The 18,383-nt window shown below is 39.1% G+C and overlaps 1 protein-coding gene across 3 annotated transcripts in view; it reads left to right on the top strand.

Annotated features, from left to right (window-relative positions):
- Positions 1-18,383, top strand: part of RUFY1 (RUN and FYVE domain containing 1) — a 288,027-nt gene that overhangs the window by 215,254 nt on the left and 54,390 nt on the right. For 2 of the 3 annotated variants that reach the window (XM_073620729.1, XM_073620727.1), the window contains exons 11-13: positions 3,913-4,029; positions 7,951-8,118; positions 9,876-9,973. In XM_073620729.1, the coding sequence (XP_073476830.1) occupies positions 3,913-4,029; positions 7,951-8,118; positions 9,876-9,973 (383 nt within the window). The remainder of the gene's footprint in view (positions 1-3,912; positions 4,030-7,950; positions 8,119-9,875; positions 9,974-18,383) is intronic. The other variant, XM_073620730.1, reaches the window with a different exon arrangement.

The following is an 18,383-nucleotide window of genomic DNA, read 5'->3' as shown; positions in this document are numbered from 1 at the left end:
TCATATGAACATATGAAATAAAATAAACTTATGGCGTCATTATGTTGACTTTCATTTATGAATAACTTATGAATACCTTAGTGAATAAAAATATGTTAAAAAAAAAAAAACCTGAATATTTCTGGGTAATTGCAAACATTTGAATACTAGTGTTCAATAAAATTATAAAAACAGTTAAAATCCAAATATCTACAGTGCCTAAAGTGCCAAAAGTATTCACCCCCCTTGGCTTTTTACCTATTTTGTTACATTACAACCTTTAGTTCAATGTGTTTTTTAATCTGATTTATATGTGATGGAGCAGAACACAATAGTCTAAGTTGGTGAAGTAAAATTAGAAAATTATATTTAAAAAGTTCTGGTGCAACCAATTACCTTCAGAAGTCACATAATTAGTGAAATGATGTCCACCTGTGTGCAATCTAAGCATCACATGATCTGTCATTACATATATACACCTTTTTGAAAGGCCCCAGAGGCTGCAACACCTAAGCAAGGGTCATCACTAACACTGCCATGAAGACCAAGGAACTCTCCAAACAAGTAAGGGACAATGTTGTTGAGAAATACAAGTCAGGGATAGGTTAGAAAAAAAAATATCCAAATCTTTGATGATCCCGAGGAGCACCATCAAATCTATCATAAAGAATGGAAAGAACATGGCACAATAGCAAACCTGCCAAGAGACGGCCACACACCAAAACTCATGGACCCGGCAAGGAGTCTGCTAATCAGAGAGGCAGCACAGAGACTTAAGGTAACCCTGGAGGAGCTGCAGAGTTCCATAGCAGAGACTGGAGTATCTGTACATAGGACGACAATAAGCCGTACACTCCATAGAGTTGGGCATTATGGCAGAGTGGCCAGAAGAAAGCCATTACTTTCAGCAAAAAACAAAATGCACATTTTGAGTTTGCGAAAAGGCATGTGGGAGACTTCCAAAATGTATGGAGGAAAGTGCTCTGGTCTGATGAGACTAAAATTGAACTTTTTGGTGATCAAAGAAAATGCTATGTCAGGCACAAACATCACATCACCCAAAGAACACCATCCCCACAGTGAAACATGGTGGTGGCAGCATTATGCTGTGGGGATGTTTTTCAGCAGTCAGGACTGGGAAACTGGTCAGAGTTGAGGGAAAGATGGATGATGCTAAATACAGGGATATTCTTGAGCAAAACCTGTACCACTCTGTGTGTGATTTGAGGCTGGGGCAGAGGTTCCAGCAGGACAATGACCCCAAACACACTGCTAAAGCAACACTTGAGTGACTTAACGGGAAACATGTAAATGTGTTGGAATGTCCTAGACAAAACCCAGACCTCAATCCAATAGAAAATCTGTGGTCAGATTTAAAGATTGCTGTTCACAAGCGCAAACCATCCAACTTGCAAAACTGCTCCAGCTCCTTCAAGGGGGAATGGGCAAAAATCCCAGTGGTAAGATGTGGCAAGCTTATAGAGACTTATCCAAAGCGACTTGGAGCTGTGATAGCCGCAAAAGGTGGCTCGACAAAGTATTGACTTTCCGGGGGTAAATAGTTATGCACGTTGACTTTTTCTGGTATTTTGTCCTATTTGTTGTTTGCTTCACAATAAAAAAAAAAAAAAAATCTTCAAAGTTGTGGGCATGTTCTGTAAATTAAATGATGTAAATCCTCAAACAATCCATGTTAATTCCAGGTTGTGAGGCAACAAAACATGAAAACACAAAACACGAAACACCACTATCCCCTGCTTTCTTCTTCTTGCTCTTTGTTTTTTATTCTTTTTGATAGAGAATAGGATAATAATAGAGTAATACTGATTTAATTAGATATAAAAGCTATAGGTACATGTATCCTTATTTTACCCAAATTAAGTCAAAACATAGTTTGAATGAGAAGTATGTGGTTCAGCAAACTTAAGGTGGATGTAAACCCCCATTCATGAAATCTGACCTGGGCACATAAATCTGTAGTGTTTTCTTATCTCTCTCAAAAGCCCTAAGTTCTGTGTCTGTCTGTTACTCCGTTTCTCAGTTATTAGCATGATAACTTCATGATGAGCTCTCCGACGCAGAAGATAAAAGCAGCTGAAAATTTGTATCGAGGAGGTAACTTAGAGACAGATTAGCAGAGAGATTGTCTGTTCACAGCTCTGCATGTTTCTTCATTCCTATGCCTATGTGGAGGGGGGGGGGGGCTTTCCTCCAATACACAGTGTATGCCCTGACTCCCCTTCCACTGCTTAAACAGGAAGAAAAATTTCTAACAACATATGCACATTCTAAAGAGTCTAGAAATCTGAAGACAGCAGATATACATGTAAAACTTATGTAGGGAGATGTGTTTCATCTCTGTGTATCATCTGAGGCTGTTCACTTCACTGCGTATATGTGAGTGTTTACATCCACTTTAAGGGCTAGTTTACACTTGCTTCAAAACAAGGCTTTAGACATGCTTTGTTAAAGCTCTCTGAATGCCAGTCAAAGCCCCTGTCACTAAATAAAATGGTTAGTTACAGTCCTGTTTACGCCTGCTTTTGCTTGGTGCTTTGGTGGGGCTTCGATGAGGCTTTGGTGGGGCTTCGATGAGGCGTTGGTGGGGCATCAGTGGGTCTTCAAGCGAGCTTTGCCATAGACTTCTATGGAGGCTTTGAAACGCAACTGAAGCTACAAGGGGTATAATTTTTGAAGCACAGCCAAAGCAAAGCAGAGCAAAATCAGGTGTAAACAGGACTGTAAGCTAACCATTTTATTTAGTGACAGAGTTCAGAGAGCTCAGAGAGCTTACAAACAAAGAAGGCCTAGTGCTCAAGGCACAGCATACCCCTCTTGATTTTGAGGACAGACCAGAAAATATTCAAAAGTTTTTCTTTATTAATACAAAAAGTAATTATACAATAGAAAATATTAAAATTGCACTTCTTATTGCCCTGATTCATTTGGCATTTGCAAATTAATTTAAAATGATAAATTACAATAAAAAGATTATAAAATTGTGTCTTCACATCAGTCAGGAGGAGAGGTGCCCTATTAAAACTGGTAGTCAGTGGGAAGAATGTCTCCTAAACAGCCCACACTCAAAATTATTGGTCTCTAGTGTTGCTTCCCCCAAAAAACAGAAGAGAAGATCTACTAGTCCCATCCAGATCACACTGGCTCTGTGCTGCATGTATTGTTACAACTCAGTTTTAGACTGTAGCTGCCATGATTTTGTGAAACTGACAAAACTTTGCATATGGCTTCCTGGTAACAGTGGCTACCATATACTAATTTTGGCTTTTTTTATTGTGTTTGTGTCAGATGTATTAGATGTATTATTTTGCATCATTCAATCACAATCCCTCAGTGCTCTTCTCTAGGTCTCTGCAATCTCATCTTTCCACCTCCAAGTACCAGCTCTGTCACTGATCTCTACTCACCAACAAACATTTACTTCAAGAATCATACATATGCCTCACTCCAATATCCTCTACTTAGTAGTCTATTCCAAAGAAATCATGTCATGCTCCTGACCTTCGCTCTCTGTTGAGATTAATCTTCCAGGTGCAGAGAGTCCAACAGAGGGTGATATGTGTTAGATGGAGGAGCTCAGGCAGGTGATGTGAATTCTTTTGCATAAAGTACTATTAGAGGATATTTTTTAGTTGGGCTTATGTGTATCTTTTCTGGGGTGTTTTTGTATTGTATTTTATAATAACTGTAGCAACACACTTGTCCTCCAGCATCAGTTCTGTTGATTATACTCTACTTTAGTATCTGTGTTTAGAAGACACAAGATGACAGTATGGATTGTTGAGGAATGAACAGTGTGTTAGTTATCTACAAGTATCTTGGATCCTTGCAACTTATATAGCAAATGGGATTTGTTTATCTTTTGCAAAGTTGTAGAGTAGGGGTCATTTTTAACAGTAACTTTTTGTCCTACAGGTAAGCCTTCAGGATACAAAAGTTGAATTGGAAACTTATAGACAGTCACGTCAAGGACTGGATGAAATGTACAATGAAATTTGGAAGCAACTGAAAGCTGAAAAACAAGCCCGACTGGTAAGTGACCTAAATATCATAAAATTTTGTTAGCAAGTACGTTGCGTATAGACAAAATGTTAGTTTGTATTAAAGAGAGAAAATTAGCATTGTAGCTGCTAAAGATGTTTAACCGCTTCAGCCCCGGAAGATTTTACCCCCTTCCTGACCAGAGCACTTTTTGCGATTCGGCACTGCATCGCTTTAACTGACAATTGCGCAGTCGTGCGATATTGCACCCAAACAAAGTTGACGTCCTTTTTTTTCCCCACAAATAAAGCTTTCTTTTGGTGGTATTTGATGACCTCTGCGTTTTTTATTATTTTCGCTATAAACAAAAAGCAATATTTTTTACTTTTTTCTATATTAAATATCCCCCAAAAATATATAAAAAAACTATTTTTTTCCCCCAATTTAGGCCCATATGTATTCTTCTACATATTTTTGGTAAAAAAATTGCAGTAAGCGTATATTGATTGGTTTGCACAAAAGTTATAGCGTCTACAAAATAGGGGATAGTTTTATGGCATTTTTATTAATTTTTTCTTTACTAGTAATGGCGGCGATCTGCGATTTTTATTAGGACTGCAACATTATGGCGGATGCATCGGACACTTTTGACACGTTTTTGGGACCATTGGCATTCAGACAGCGATCAGTGCTATAAAATGCACCGATTACTGTAAAAATGTCACTGGCAGGGAAGGGGTTACCACTAGGGCAATCAAGGGGTTAATTGTGTTCCCTCTCTGTGTTCTAACGGAAGGGGGGAGGGGACTGTCTAGGGGAGATGATCCCGGTTCTCGGTGTGTCACCAGCGATCGCAGAAGCCCGGTGGTGATGGTGACCGCCGGGCACTCACATTGGCTCTGGGGGCGAGCAGCGGGCGCGCGCCCCTAGTGGCCACAGGGCGAAGCAACGTTCCATAACGTTGTTTTGATCTGCCGTGCCATTCTCGGTCGGCAAGTGGTTAAAGTATAACTAAAGGCAAAACTACTTTTTTTTTCTGTTTTAGATAGAGTGGAAAGTGATTAGAACATCTGTTGGTTTTTATTGCTGCCTGGGCGCCTGTTAGGGAGATTCACCCTGTCCATTTGCTCTGTTTACCATTATCATTGACAGTGAAAATAAAAAAGAGAATCCCACTTTTTGAGTTTTCCCCAGAAAAGTAATAGAGGGGAAATCTTCCTATCGGGACACTAGTTCAGGTGACCTTGGGGTCCCCAAGGAATTTTCTTAATTTGCAGGGATTTCCTTTCACTTCCTGTTTGGCTATGGGAGAGGAAGTAAAGGGAAATCTCCGCAATGGGACACAGATGGAAAAAAAAATCTGACGGGGTTATAACCCTCCCTTGCTCTATCCAAAATGAAGAAGTGTTCATTACACTTCGCTACAGTGTTCAGAAGGCTACGATGTGCATCAGTGCTTTACATCTTTTGTTATATACTTTAGCTTATATATTACATGCATTGGTGTTGTTCAAATCAGATTTCCACTCCTTTGTAAGTTTATTAAAAGTCAGCAGCTACAAAAAGTGTAGCTGCTGACTTTTAATAAACAGACAGTCACCTGTCCTACAGTCCAGCGATACGAGCCCTCGAAGCCTCGCTCCTCTCCACGGCACCGGCATTGCAAGTGTGGGCACCCAGCTGTGACATCTTGTGGCTTCAGAACCGGGTGTGCACTGTGCATGCGCATGTCGAACTGTACTTGGTGGCCAGGTAATCTCCTGTGACGTGCCCCAGAAGATTGCAGAGAGGGGAGGGGGAGAAGAGGAGTCCCCTAGGCGGCGAGGCGACCAGAGTAAGAAGTGGGAACTGGGTACCTGTCAAAACTAGGTACCCACTCCCCCCCCCCCCCCCCCAAATTACATGCCAAATGTGGCCTGTCAGGGGGAGAGGAGTGCTTAAAGCGGAAGTTCCACTTTTGGGTGAAACTCCACTTTAAATAGAGCTTGGAAGATGTTGGTTTTAAAAGCTCCAGTAGCTCAGAGATTGCCCAATGCTTGCTGAATCTGCTCATCCTCAGCATTTAGATGCAAAACATACATGTGTTTTATATGCCCCGCAACACTTACAGTGCCTTGCAAAAGTATTCACCGCCTTCGCCTTTTTTGTGTTTTGTTGCCTCACAACCTGGAATTAACATGGATTGTTTGAGGATTTGCATCATTTAATTTACAGAACATGCCCACAACTTTGAAGATTTTTTTATTTTTGTTTTTATTGTGAAGCAAACAACAAATAGGACAAAATACCAGAAAAAGTCAATGTGCCTAACTAGTCACCCCCCTAAAGTCAATACTTTGTAGAGCCACCTTTTGCGGCTATCACAGCTCCAAGTCGCTTTAGATAAGTCTCTATGAGCTTGCCACATCTTACCACAGGGATTTTTGCCCATTCCTCCTTACAAAACTGCTCCAGCTCCTTCAAGTTGGATGGTTTGTGCTTGTGAACAGCAATCTTTAAGTCTGACCACAGATTTTCTATTGGATTGAGGTCTGGGCTTTGACTAGGCCATTCCAACACATTTACATGTTTTCCCTTAAGCCACTCAAGTGTTGCTTTAGCAGTGTGTTTGGGGTCATTGTCCTGCTGGAAGGTTAGGTCATTGTCCTGCTGGAAGGTTAATCTCCATCCTAGCCTCAAATCACACACAGAGTGGTACAGGTTTTGCTGAACAATATCCCTGTATTTAGCACCATCCATCTTTCCCTCAACTCTGGCCAGTTTCCCAGACTGCTGAAAATCATCCCCACAGCATGATGCTGCCACCACGTTTCACTGTGGGGATGGTGTTCTTTGGGTGATGTGTTGGGTTTGCACCAGACATAGCGTTTTCTTTGATGGCCAGAAAGTTCAATTTTAGTCTCATCAGACCAGAGCACCTTCCTCAATACATTTTGGGAGTCTCCCACATGCCTTTTCGCAAAGTCAAAACGTGCCATTTTGTTTTTTGCTGAAAGTAATGGGTTTCTTCTGCCCATAAAGCCCAACTCTATGCAGCAATCGTCTTATGTACAGATACTCCAGTCTCTGCTGTGGAACTCTGCAGCTTCTCCAGGGTTACCTTAGGTCTCTGTGCTGCCTCTCTGATTAATGCCCACCTTGCCTGGTCTGTGAGTTTTGGTGTGCGGCCGTCTCTTGTCAGGTTTGCTGTTGTGCCATGTTCTTTCCATTCGGTTATGATAGATTTGATGGTGCTCCTAGGGATCATCAATGATTTGGATATTTTTTATAACTTAACCTTGACTTGTACTTCTCAACAACATTGTCCCTTACTTGTTTGGAGAGTTCCTTGGTCTTCATGGCAGTGTTTGGTTAGTGGTGCCTCTTACTTAGGTGTTGCAGCCTCATCATTTCACTAATTATGTGAATTCTGAAGGTAATTGGTTGCACCAGAGCTTTTTTATCTGAAGAATAGTTTTATGTATATATTTTACTTCACCAGCTTAAACTATTGTGTTCTGTTCCATCACATATAATTCAGATTAAAAAAACATTGAACTAAAGGCTGTAATGTAACAAAGTAGGTAAAAATCCAAGATGGGGGGGGGGGTGGATACTTTTGCAAGGCACTGTACATTTGCACTTGGGAATCAATGGGTCATTCTCCTTCTTCATAATAAAGCTTGGATGATAAACCATTGGTGAACTTAATGTACTCAAGTTTTTTGTTTGCAATTAATGTGTGTTGCAAGCATTTTCAGTCATCTATATTGCAAATTAAACTAGAAGTTATCAAATATATAAAACCTGTAACTCTAGGTACAGTATATAGAGCTGCCCAGTAGGTGTTAGAGAGAACATCCCATGTTAGCAGAATTCAGTATGCAGCTGGAGGATATCCAACTTTGCAATCTTTTTTTTAAAATGGTGTAATACACTGAAATACTGTACGTATATATTAAAAATTATAATGATTTTTCCTGATTTTGTTAGGAACAAGAAAAAGAACTCGAACTTCAGCTTGCAATAAAGACAGAAATGGAAATGGCCATGAAACTGCTTGAAAAAGATATCCATGAAAAACAAGATACTCTAATAATTCTACGGAAACAGTTGGATGATGTAAAATCTATTAATCTTCAAACGTGCCAAAAAGTCAAAGTAAGTATACCTTGATTAACCACTTCAGCCCCAGAAGAATTTACCCTCTTCCTGACCAGAGCACTTTTTGCGATTCGGCACTGCGTCGCTTTAACTGACAATTGCGTGGTCCTGCGACGTTGCACCCAAACAAAATTGATGTCCTTTTTTCCCACAAATAGAGCTTTCTTTTGGTGGTATTTGATCGCCTCTGCGGTTTTTATTTTTTGCGCTATAGACAAAAACAGAGCGACAATTTTGAAAAAAAACGCATTATTTTGTACTTTTTGCTATAATAAATATCCCCATTTTTTTTAAAAAAAGATAATTTTTTTCTTAGTTTAGGCCGATATGTATTCTACATATTTTTTGGTAAAAAAAACGCAATAAGCGTCTATTGATTGGTTTGCACAAAAGTTATAGCGTCTACAAAATAGGGGATAGATTTATAGCATTTTTATTATTTTATTTTTTTTTTACTAGTAATGATGGCAGCGATCTGCATTTTTTATCATGACTGTGACATTATGGCGGACACATCGGACAATTTTGACACATTTTTGGGACCATTGGCATTAATACAGTGATCAATGCTATAAAAATTCATTGATTACTGTAAAAATGTCACTGGCAGTGAAGGGGATAACACTAGGGGGCGATCTAGGGGTTAACTGTGTTCCCTGGGAGGTGATTCTAACTGAAGGGGGAGGGGACTGACTAGAGGAAATGACGGATCGCGGTTCCTAGCTAATAGAAGTGACAGATCGTGTGTTCCTATCAGAACAGAACAGGGAAGTGTGTGTTTACACACACTCGTCCCTGTCCTGTGTCTCCTGGTCACGATTTCTCGTGGCCGGCGGTCATCGCGACCGTCGGCCACGAGCATCGGCACACCGCAAGCCGACGTATAGTTATGACGGCTCGCGCAGGGGAGCCAACCTGCCGCAGTGCGGCAGTTGGTCGGGAAGTCGTTAAAAAAAACAAAAACATTTCTTTTATAGGAGAACCTTTCCAATATCTAAAGAGAATAGAAAAACAGAAAAAGGGGTTAATGGCCCTACCTGTATGCTGAAGGATGATCTCCTAAGTCACTCTTTAGTCGTTTAGAGCAACTTAAAGAAATTATTAAATCACACTGGTAGGATAAACCACCTAGCCCTTTCCCAAGGGTGTTAGTGAGTATAATGATCCACCTGTGTGTAGACAAAGCTCTCAGCCCAAAGCCGAAAAGCTGAGCCTGCACTGGAGATCTAAGTCCTACCAGCAGCAATGGATAATAAATAATATTAAACCAGTACCTAAAGGATGGCCAGGGATACTGTGAAATAAACTAAATAATAAATTCAACCAGTTAATTACATAAATCCAAAAGAATTAGGAGCGAACCTCTATATATACATAGTGCATAAAATCCAAACACCATTAACCCCTTTTTCTGTTTTTCTATTCTCTAAGAGCTCTATTTACAGGGGGGGGGTTGGGGAGGCAGCAACCTTTATATTTGTCCTAAGCGCGGCACTTTTCCATTTTTATTTATCAATATCTAAAGAGGCTATACACTTTGCAGTGCCTGTATTGAAAATGCAACATAGCTGCTTTGATCCACCCTGAACAAAAAAGATTAAATCTATATAAAGCATAGGGCCTTCGCTTTTTCGCAGTCTCACTAAGCTAAGTTCCTCCAAAGTCATAATCGTGTTTTTTATGATGCAAACAACAATCACACACCGCAGTAATGTTCCATGTGCCAAATAACACTTTTTTTTTTGTTTGTTTAGGAAGCAGAAACTGCCTTACAAAAGAAGAATGATACTGTAGTTTCACTAAAATCTAAATTAGATCAAAAGGAATCCGAAACAAAGCTGCTGGAAGAAAGGTATGGATTTTAAATAATTTTAAGAAGTTTAGAAGTGTCAAAGGTATTGCCTGAAACCTGTTTCTTGATATCTAGAATACCTTAAAGCAGTAGTAAACTGTAAAAAAAAAAAAAAAAAAATTTCCCCCTGCAAGTTAAGGGCATAATGTGCTAGTATGTATCCTATACTAGCACAATATGTGAAACTTGCCTTAAAACGAAGCTTTATCATAGGCTTACCTGTAGGTAAAACATAAACAGTTTACTACCACTTTAAACCCCAATTCCTGTAAAAATTCTTGAAATGGAGCCCTTTAGAGGGTAGAGGAAAAAGACTATTACTGTATTCCTTGTGCCAACGTTCTCTGGTGCTCTCCACTTCTGCCTAATGCTCTGGGCTGTGAGCATCCCCTTGGACTATTAGTCCACATCGTAAGTGAGGAAGAAAGCTTTGGACCATTGCCCAAAATGCCTCAGAGAGGACCAGTCGCACATATGGAGGGAGACTGCTGAAGAAAGAAGTAAGGCAAGTATTTACCCTTGTAGGGAGATGTGTGGGTGTGGATGTGTGTGGGTGTGTGTGTGTGGGTGTGTGTGGGTGGTGGGGGGGGGGCACTGGACTTTAAGCCCAGATTTGGGCTTTAACTGATAAAAAGACAAAAAAAAAATCCTGCTTCTTCCTTATAAAAAAGCCATACATTGATCAAATTAAAGAAAAACCTATAGACTCGATCTCTATGATCTAGATGCATCAAAAATATAAATATAGCCATATATGTACATGTGTTTCTGTATATGCTGTTTATTTTATGCCAATATTTAGGAGCTCTACTTATAAAGGTACAATTCCGAGTATTTGCTGACTTCTAAACTAAATGTGTGACAGAAGTTAAAGTAATGCAGACCCTAGAGGTGATGTGCACACTGCTGAGGAAACGGTGTGTGGTGAGAACAGGGATGCTTTACCACTTTAATACAGGGCACTTTTACCCCCTTCCTGCCCAGACCAATTTTCAACTTTCAGCGCTCTCACACTCTGACAATTACTCAGTCATGCTACACTGTAACCCATACAAATTTTTATCATTTTTTTTCACACAAATAGAGCTTTCTTTTGGTGGTAATTGCCACTGGATTTTTTATTTTTTGCGATATAAGCAAAAAAAGAGCGAAAATCTTGAGAAAAAAAAAACTTTTTTTTTAGTTACTATTATAAAATTTTGCAAATAAGTAATTTTTCTTCATAAATGTGGTTCAAAATGTATACTGCTACATATCTTTGGTAAAAGTAACCCAAATTAGGGTATATTATTTAGTCTGTGTGAAAGTTATAGAGTATACAAGCTATGCTAAGTATCATTGAAAATGTATCATTCCTGATGTAGTGACTGTCTATCTCATTTCTTAAGGCCCTGAAATGTCAGGACAGTACAAATACCCCCAAATGACCCCTTTTTGGAAAGTAAACAATCCAAGGTATTTAGTAAGAGAAATGGTAAGGTTTTTGAAGTTGTAATTTTTTCCCAGAATTCTTGGGAAAATGAAGAAATTGTTGTTATTATTTTTTTTACACAAAATTGTCATATTAACACGTTGTTTCTCACACATGGCATAGGCATACTTGCAATTACACCCCAAAACACATTTTGCTACTCGTCCTGAGTATGGCGATACCACATGTGTGAGACACTTTCACAGCCTGGCCACATATAAAAGCCCAACTTTATGCAGCCTGGCCACATACAGAGGGCCGACATCTAAGTAGCACCTCCAGGCATTCTAGGGACAAAGTATACATTTAATTTCCTGACTACCTATCACATTTTTGAAGGCCCTGGAGCACCAGGACAATGGAAACGCCCACAAAATGACCCCATTTTGGAAAGCAGACACCCCATTCTATGAGGCATTTTTTCCACAAGTTTTTGGAAAATGTAGAAAGAAAATGAAAACTTTATTTTTATTTTTTTTTTACCCCAATTTGTCAGTTTATATGATATTTATAACACATGTACATAGCTATAATGACACCCCAAAATACATTCTGCTACTCCTGAGTATGGTGACACCACATGTGTTGGGATGCTTTCACGGGTACCCGGGTACAGATTTGAACATACAGGGTTGTATTCCCAAATCTATTCCAAGCTGATATAGGCAAGCAAGTGGGCAGGTATAATATGGCTTTACATCCAGTAAAAATAATACAAGTTTATTCAAGGAGTACACATTTTTAGTATGTTCATGCATAACTCATCTAAAACACTAGCCATTGTTCTAGCTTTTCTGTGAGAAATAGTGTTTTCAGCCAAAGTTTGCCTTATCAGAAATTAGTTGCATAGTTTGGCTTATAGAATACCCTGCCAATGTTATCATTTAGTTACATTTATCAAAGACATAAGCTTCAAGCAGAACAATAGTTACATTGTTGGTAAGGTTGAATAAAGGCAAGGTGCACGTCTGAGAGTCTTTTGAAACTATCCATACTTCCTGCTGACACCACTGATTGTGGAAGAGAGCTCTACATCCTTACCTCCCTGACAGTGAGAAACTCCCTACGCAGCTTAAGGTTAAACCACTTCTCTTCCAGTCTCATCGTGTGGCCCCCAGATCGTCTTACATCCCCTGGGACTGAAAAGTTTATTTTACTGAAATTTTATTGAAATGTTTTCAATACAATAAGAAAGATATGGAAAAAAAAAGAAAAACGGTATAAAAACAAGGAGTAGCCATAGAATATCAATCCAATACATCTTGTGCAAATAATGCTCCCCAAATACAAAGTGAGAGGGGCAGCAGCCTTATACTATAAACAAACATAAATAAAGCAAGATTTGCAGAGCATCAATTTATAAGAGCAAGTTGAACGTCTAAAACATAGAAGTCTATTGTTCACAAAAATTGTCAAAAAGGCACCATTCAGGCAATCAGAACAATATCATATTATCCATACCTCCTGGTGTCCTAACTGTGAGATATGAGCAGGAGGCCTGGTGTAAAAAAAAAAAAAAAAAAAAATATATAGCCACAGCCTTCACTGTTCAGTCACAGCCTACTGGAGCTCAGCAAAATAGGAAGAAAGCACATAGAGACAAGAAACAGAGAAGAAAGAGAAAGATAGAGGGAAAGGGAGAGGGGGGGGATTGGAAAAGGAGGCCCCAGGGGTTTGAGGCGGGACCACTTTGAACCTCACAATTTTAGAAATCGGGAGGTCATTTGAGAAGGCGGGAAATGGTCTATTCAGGGTTGCCAAGTCCGTTGGAATTTGTCATACTTGTCCTCAAGGATTACCGTCAATTTTACATTGATGAGCATGCCATGAACCCGATTTTTAACCTCTTTGAAACTAAGAAAAGGGGTTTTCCAGGACCGCGCTATGGTTTGCTTTGTCGCCATAAACATATGAGTAATTAGAGTGTATTCCCGACGGGTAACATCAGCGATAGGTTTATGTAAAAGTGCTTCCCATGGATCTTTCCGTAAATTCACATGAAGAACTGTATCAACCAATGTGTATACCCTAATCCATAACGGGACTGAAAAGTTTCATTCTTGCGCTGGGATCCCCATTGAGATATTTGTATATTGCTATCATATCTCCTCTCAAGCGTCTCTTCTACAGGGAGAATGCATTTACCACGTGTAGTTGTTCCTCATAGTTGAGGTCATCCAGTTCCCATATTTATTTAGTTGCCCTTCTCTGGACTCTCTCTAGTTCCATATGGAAAAGGAAAAATGGGATTTTCAGGGTGTGATTTAATGTGAAAATAGTAACAACTATATTAGGTAAGAGTGTTTTTTATTTTAGAAAAAATAATAAAAATATTTTGTTAAAACATACAGCAATTGGCAAGTACAGATCAATAGGTATTTGTGGATACAGCATAAACGGATAGAATTCCCAACATGTTTCACCCATATGTTGGGCTTCTTCAGGGTATGCTGTCCATTTAGCGGTACAAGCCTTCTATTAAAGAAACACATACATACAATGATTATAGTTATACCAGCAATCAGTTTACAACCACAATGTCGTATACATAATACTTTAATTTTTGGACTTAGAATGGTTTTACAGGTTCAACGAATATAATCTATACATGTGCGCGTCTGTCATCAGGATAACACTCCTTACCTTAGTCTCTTGAAAGAATCAATTAAGCCACTCATAGGTCACGGTGAGACCCATCTCATTGCTCCCATTCATCTCTAAACTTCTAGAACGCTTAGTCTACAACTGTCTTAGCTTATACCTCAGTGAAAATAACCTTCTTGACCCCTTACAGTCTGGCTTTCGCTCTCAGCACTCCATGGAAACTACCTTACTAAAACTCACTAACGATTTAGTAACTGCTAAAACCAACAGCAGTACTTCATACTCCTACTACTTGACCTCTCTGCGCCTTTGACACTGTTGACCACCCCCTCCTTCTCAATAAACTACATTCCCTTGGCCTCCGAGATTCTGCTCTATGCTGGTTCTCTGCCTATCTATCACAGTGCTCCTTCAGTGTCACCTACAACTCTGTCTCCTCCTCTCCATTGCCCCTTTCTGTGGGGGTTCCCCAAGGCTCTGTTCTTGGAACCCCTTCTCTTCTCTATCTACACCTCCTCCCTTGGTCACTTGATAACCGCCCACGGCTTTCAATACCACTTATACGGTGATGACACCCAAATCTATCTTTCTACTCCTCACCTCACTCCTTCAGTCTCCTCTCGCATTACTAACTTACTAACTGACATATTAGCATGGATGTCGCACCACTACCTTAAACTAAATCTCTCTAAAATGAAGCTATTAATATTCCCCCCCGCCCGTTCCCCTCTCCATGACTTTTCCGTCAAAATCAACAATGCAACTATCAGTCCCTCCCCTCACACCTGGGTACTAGGTGTAATCCTAGACTCTGACTTGTCATTTCAGCCTCAAATCCAATTGTCAAAAGTTTGTAGAATTCACCTCCATAACATCTCTAAAATTTGCCCCTTTTAATGAAACCACCAAGCTCCTCATCCACGCCCTTGTTATCTCTCACCTTGACTGTTGCAACTCCCTTCTCATTGACCTGCCTCTCCATAGGCTATCCCCTCTTCAGTCTATCATGAATGCTGCTGCTAGACTTATACACCTTACCAACTGGTCAATGTCTGCCAACCCTCTCCTCCAATCCCTACACTGGCTCCCAATCACCCAGCGAATTAAATTCAAAATACTAACCACAACATACAACCCCTGGCAAAAATTATGGAATCACCAGTCCCTGAGGATGTTCCTTCAGTTGTTTATTGTTGTAGAAAAAAAGCAGATCACAGACATGGCCAAAAACTAAAGGCATTTCAAATGGCAACTTTCTGGCTTTAAGAAACACTAAAAGAAATCAAGCAAAATAATTGTTGTGCCCAGTAACAGTTAGATTTATAGAACAAGCACAGGGAATAAATTATGGAATTATGGAAGGGCATAGAAATGCATGGATGCATAAAGAACAGAACCTGACCAAAGCTGCTTTAAATCGATAGATAATATGGATGGAAAGATATAGGTTCCATATGTGTACAAGACATCCCCTTATTCTGATCACGCTCCTTCGGTGCTTGCAGAAAAGAACTATAAAGATGGCTTTTCCTGAGGGAAAAACAAAAGGAATGTAAGTTAGAGTAGGGTCTGTAAACAGATATTTAAATACGAGTGTTCCCTGACATGAATTCCTTGTCAAAAGAAGTTTATTGAGTATACAATGTTATAAAGATACATAAAGTAAGTTTACAAGGATCTATAAAGTAAGCTCATTGTTTTACAGTAGGGTTTATATAGGTAAATATCATGAAATTTCAAATATTAAACATTGGGTTCACGTAAACCTAAATTAAAGATATATATCATTTCCTTAGTTACTTTTGTAGGTATTTAAATGATTTATACCTACTATACATATTGTTTACAAGTAGAGTGTATATAGGTCAAATAAATTCTGATAATGAGCTTTAATCGTAAGATGGAGAAAAGGAAAGAGAAAGAAGAAAAAGGGTTGAAAGGTAGAGGTATGGTCCACAAGGTTGTCCCGCTCGTCAGTTTATTATTCTTTTTAGTTCTCTTTGAAGCCTTAGAATGGGTGTCTCTGTAAGTCATTTAATCTGTTACCATGGCAACAGGACAGAGTCATTGAAGTTTGACAGGAACTGTTGTTTTATCCAAGGATGCCAAAGTTTTTCAAATTTTGGAATTTGATTTTGATCGATGGCTACCATCTTAGCATGGGACATTGTATTATTCATTCTTTGAATTGTTTCTGCTAGTACCAATGTAGGAGATTTCCATGCTTTGGCCACTGTTTGTTTTGCAGCCGTTATTAGTTGGATCATAAGTTTGAATTGAGAGAGTGTTAACCATTCCGGTTTTAGATTAAGTAAAGTTAAATATGGATCTGGTTGTATTATTTTTTTAAATATTTTAGATGCAATCACGAAGACTTCCTTCCAGAAGGTTTGGATTACTGGGCACGTCCACCATATGTGTAAATATGTGCCTATTTCTGGGCATCCTCGAAAACAAAGAGCTGAGGTATTAGGTGAATATTTTGCCACTCTAGCGGGTACAAGGTACCAGCGAGTTAGGACTTTATAATTTGTCTCCAGTGCTAAGATGTTGGGTGAAGATGACTTAGATGTGAGCCATATGTTAGACCAGTCCGTGTCTTCTAAAGTTCGTCCCAGGTCCTCCTCCCACCTCTGAACGTAAGAGGGTCTATTAAAATTTGGTACTCCATATAATTGATTATAAAGTGATGAAATTGTACCTTTAGCAAATGGATCTTTTGTACAGATTGATTCAAAAATGGATAATTGGGATAATGGTGTATCCCCCTTTAGGAATGGTGTATAGAAATTTTTGATTTGGAGATATCTAAATATCTCAGAGTTTGGTAGATCATATTTTTCTCTAAGCGATGGGAATGAAAGGAATGATTTAGATGCTATGAAGTCATTTAGTGTCTGAATGCCTGATGTTGTCCAAGCTTTAAAAGAATTTGGGTAGATCCATGCCGGAAAAAAGGCCGGATTTCTGATAAAAGAAAGGAGAGGATTGTGTGGAGATTGTAACTGATATTTGGTTTTTAGTTTATCCCAGAGAGATAAGAAGTGTTTAGTTATGGGATTATGAATTTTAAAGCGGTCTTTAGGATCAAGCCATAATAAATTTGATATGAATAGAGGGTCATTTTCTGAAGCCTCTATAAATACCCATAATGGGATTTCCTGTTTTGCATGGTATTTGGACAGACTGGCCAAATGTGCCGCTCTGTAGTAGTTAGTAAAATTAGGGTATCCCAGGCCTCCTTTATTTTTGGGAAGATGTAGTGTGTGTATAGGTATACGTGGTTTAGAAGAGCCCCATATAAACGAAGTTGCTCTTTTTTGTACTATTCTCAAAAAATAGGAAGGAATTGGAATAGGGAGGACTCTGAATAGATAAAGCAATTTGGGTAGAATAGTCATTTTGATTGCATTAATCTTCCCCATCCAGGATAAAGGAAGTTGCGACCATTGTTTTATTAGATTTGTGATCTGTCTTAATACAGGAGGATAATTGGTTGAGAATAAGTCAGAATGAGAGGCTGTTAAATGAATTCCAAGATATGGGATTGATTTTTCTGCCCATGTGAATGGGAGTGCAGCCCTAGCCGGGATCAATTCCATGTTTGTGAGTGAAATATTAAGCACTAGGCATTTCTTAGGATTAATCATAAGGCCGGATAGGGCTGCAAATCCATCAAGAGCTGGTATTAAGTTAGGACCACAGACCTGTGGTGATGATAGAAAAAGTAATATATCGTCTGCAAATATACATAATTTGTGTGTAATACCTCCTACTTCAGTGCCAGTTATAGTTTGGTTTGTTCTGATATATTGGGCCATGGGTTTGAGTATAAGGGCAAATAATAAGGGAGATAATGGGCAACCCTGTCGGGTACCTCTTTCGATATTAAAGGCTTCAGATTTGTATCCAGCATATTTTATATAGGCTTTGGGTTTATTATATAATGCTTTGATCCATGTTAAAAAGTGGGGTCCAAAACCCCATTTTTGTAATGAATATTGCATATATTGCCAGGATACTGTGTCAAATGCCCTCTTAATATCGAGAGATAGAAAACATAAAGGGATTTTCCGTTTTTTAGCAATATATGCCAATAACACTGCCCTGCGTATATTATCGCCTGCCTGTCTATTTGGCATGAAGCCTACTTGATCTCTATGTATTAATTTTCCTGTAATGCTATTGAGGCGTTTTGCTATTATTTTTGCTAATAATTTAATATCGAGGTTTAACAGAGAGATAGGCCGATAATTCACACAGGAAGTATCATCAGAAAGGGGTTTTGGGATCATACAAACAATTGCCATTAGTGTTTCTTGCCGAAAAGAATGT

The sequence above is a fragment of the Aquarana catesbeiana genome, linkage group LG03, assembly GCF_042186555.1.
Source record: "Aquarana catesbeiana isolate 2022-GZ linkage group LG03, ASM4218655v1, whole genome shotgun sequence".
Lineage (NCBI taxonomy): Eukaryota > Metazoa > Chordata > Amphibia > Anura > Ranidae > Aquarana > Aquarana catesbeiana.
This window is presented reverse-complemented; position numbering and strand designations above follow the sequence as displayed.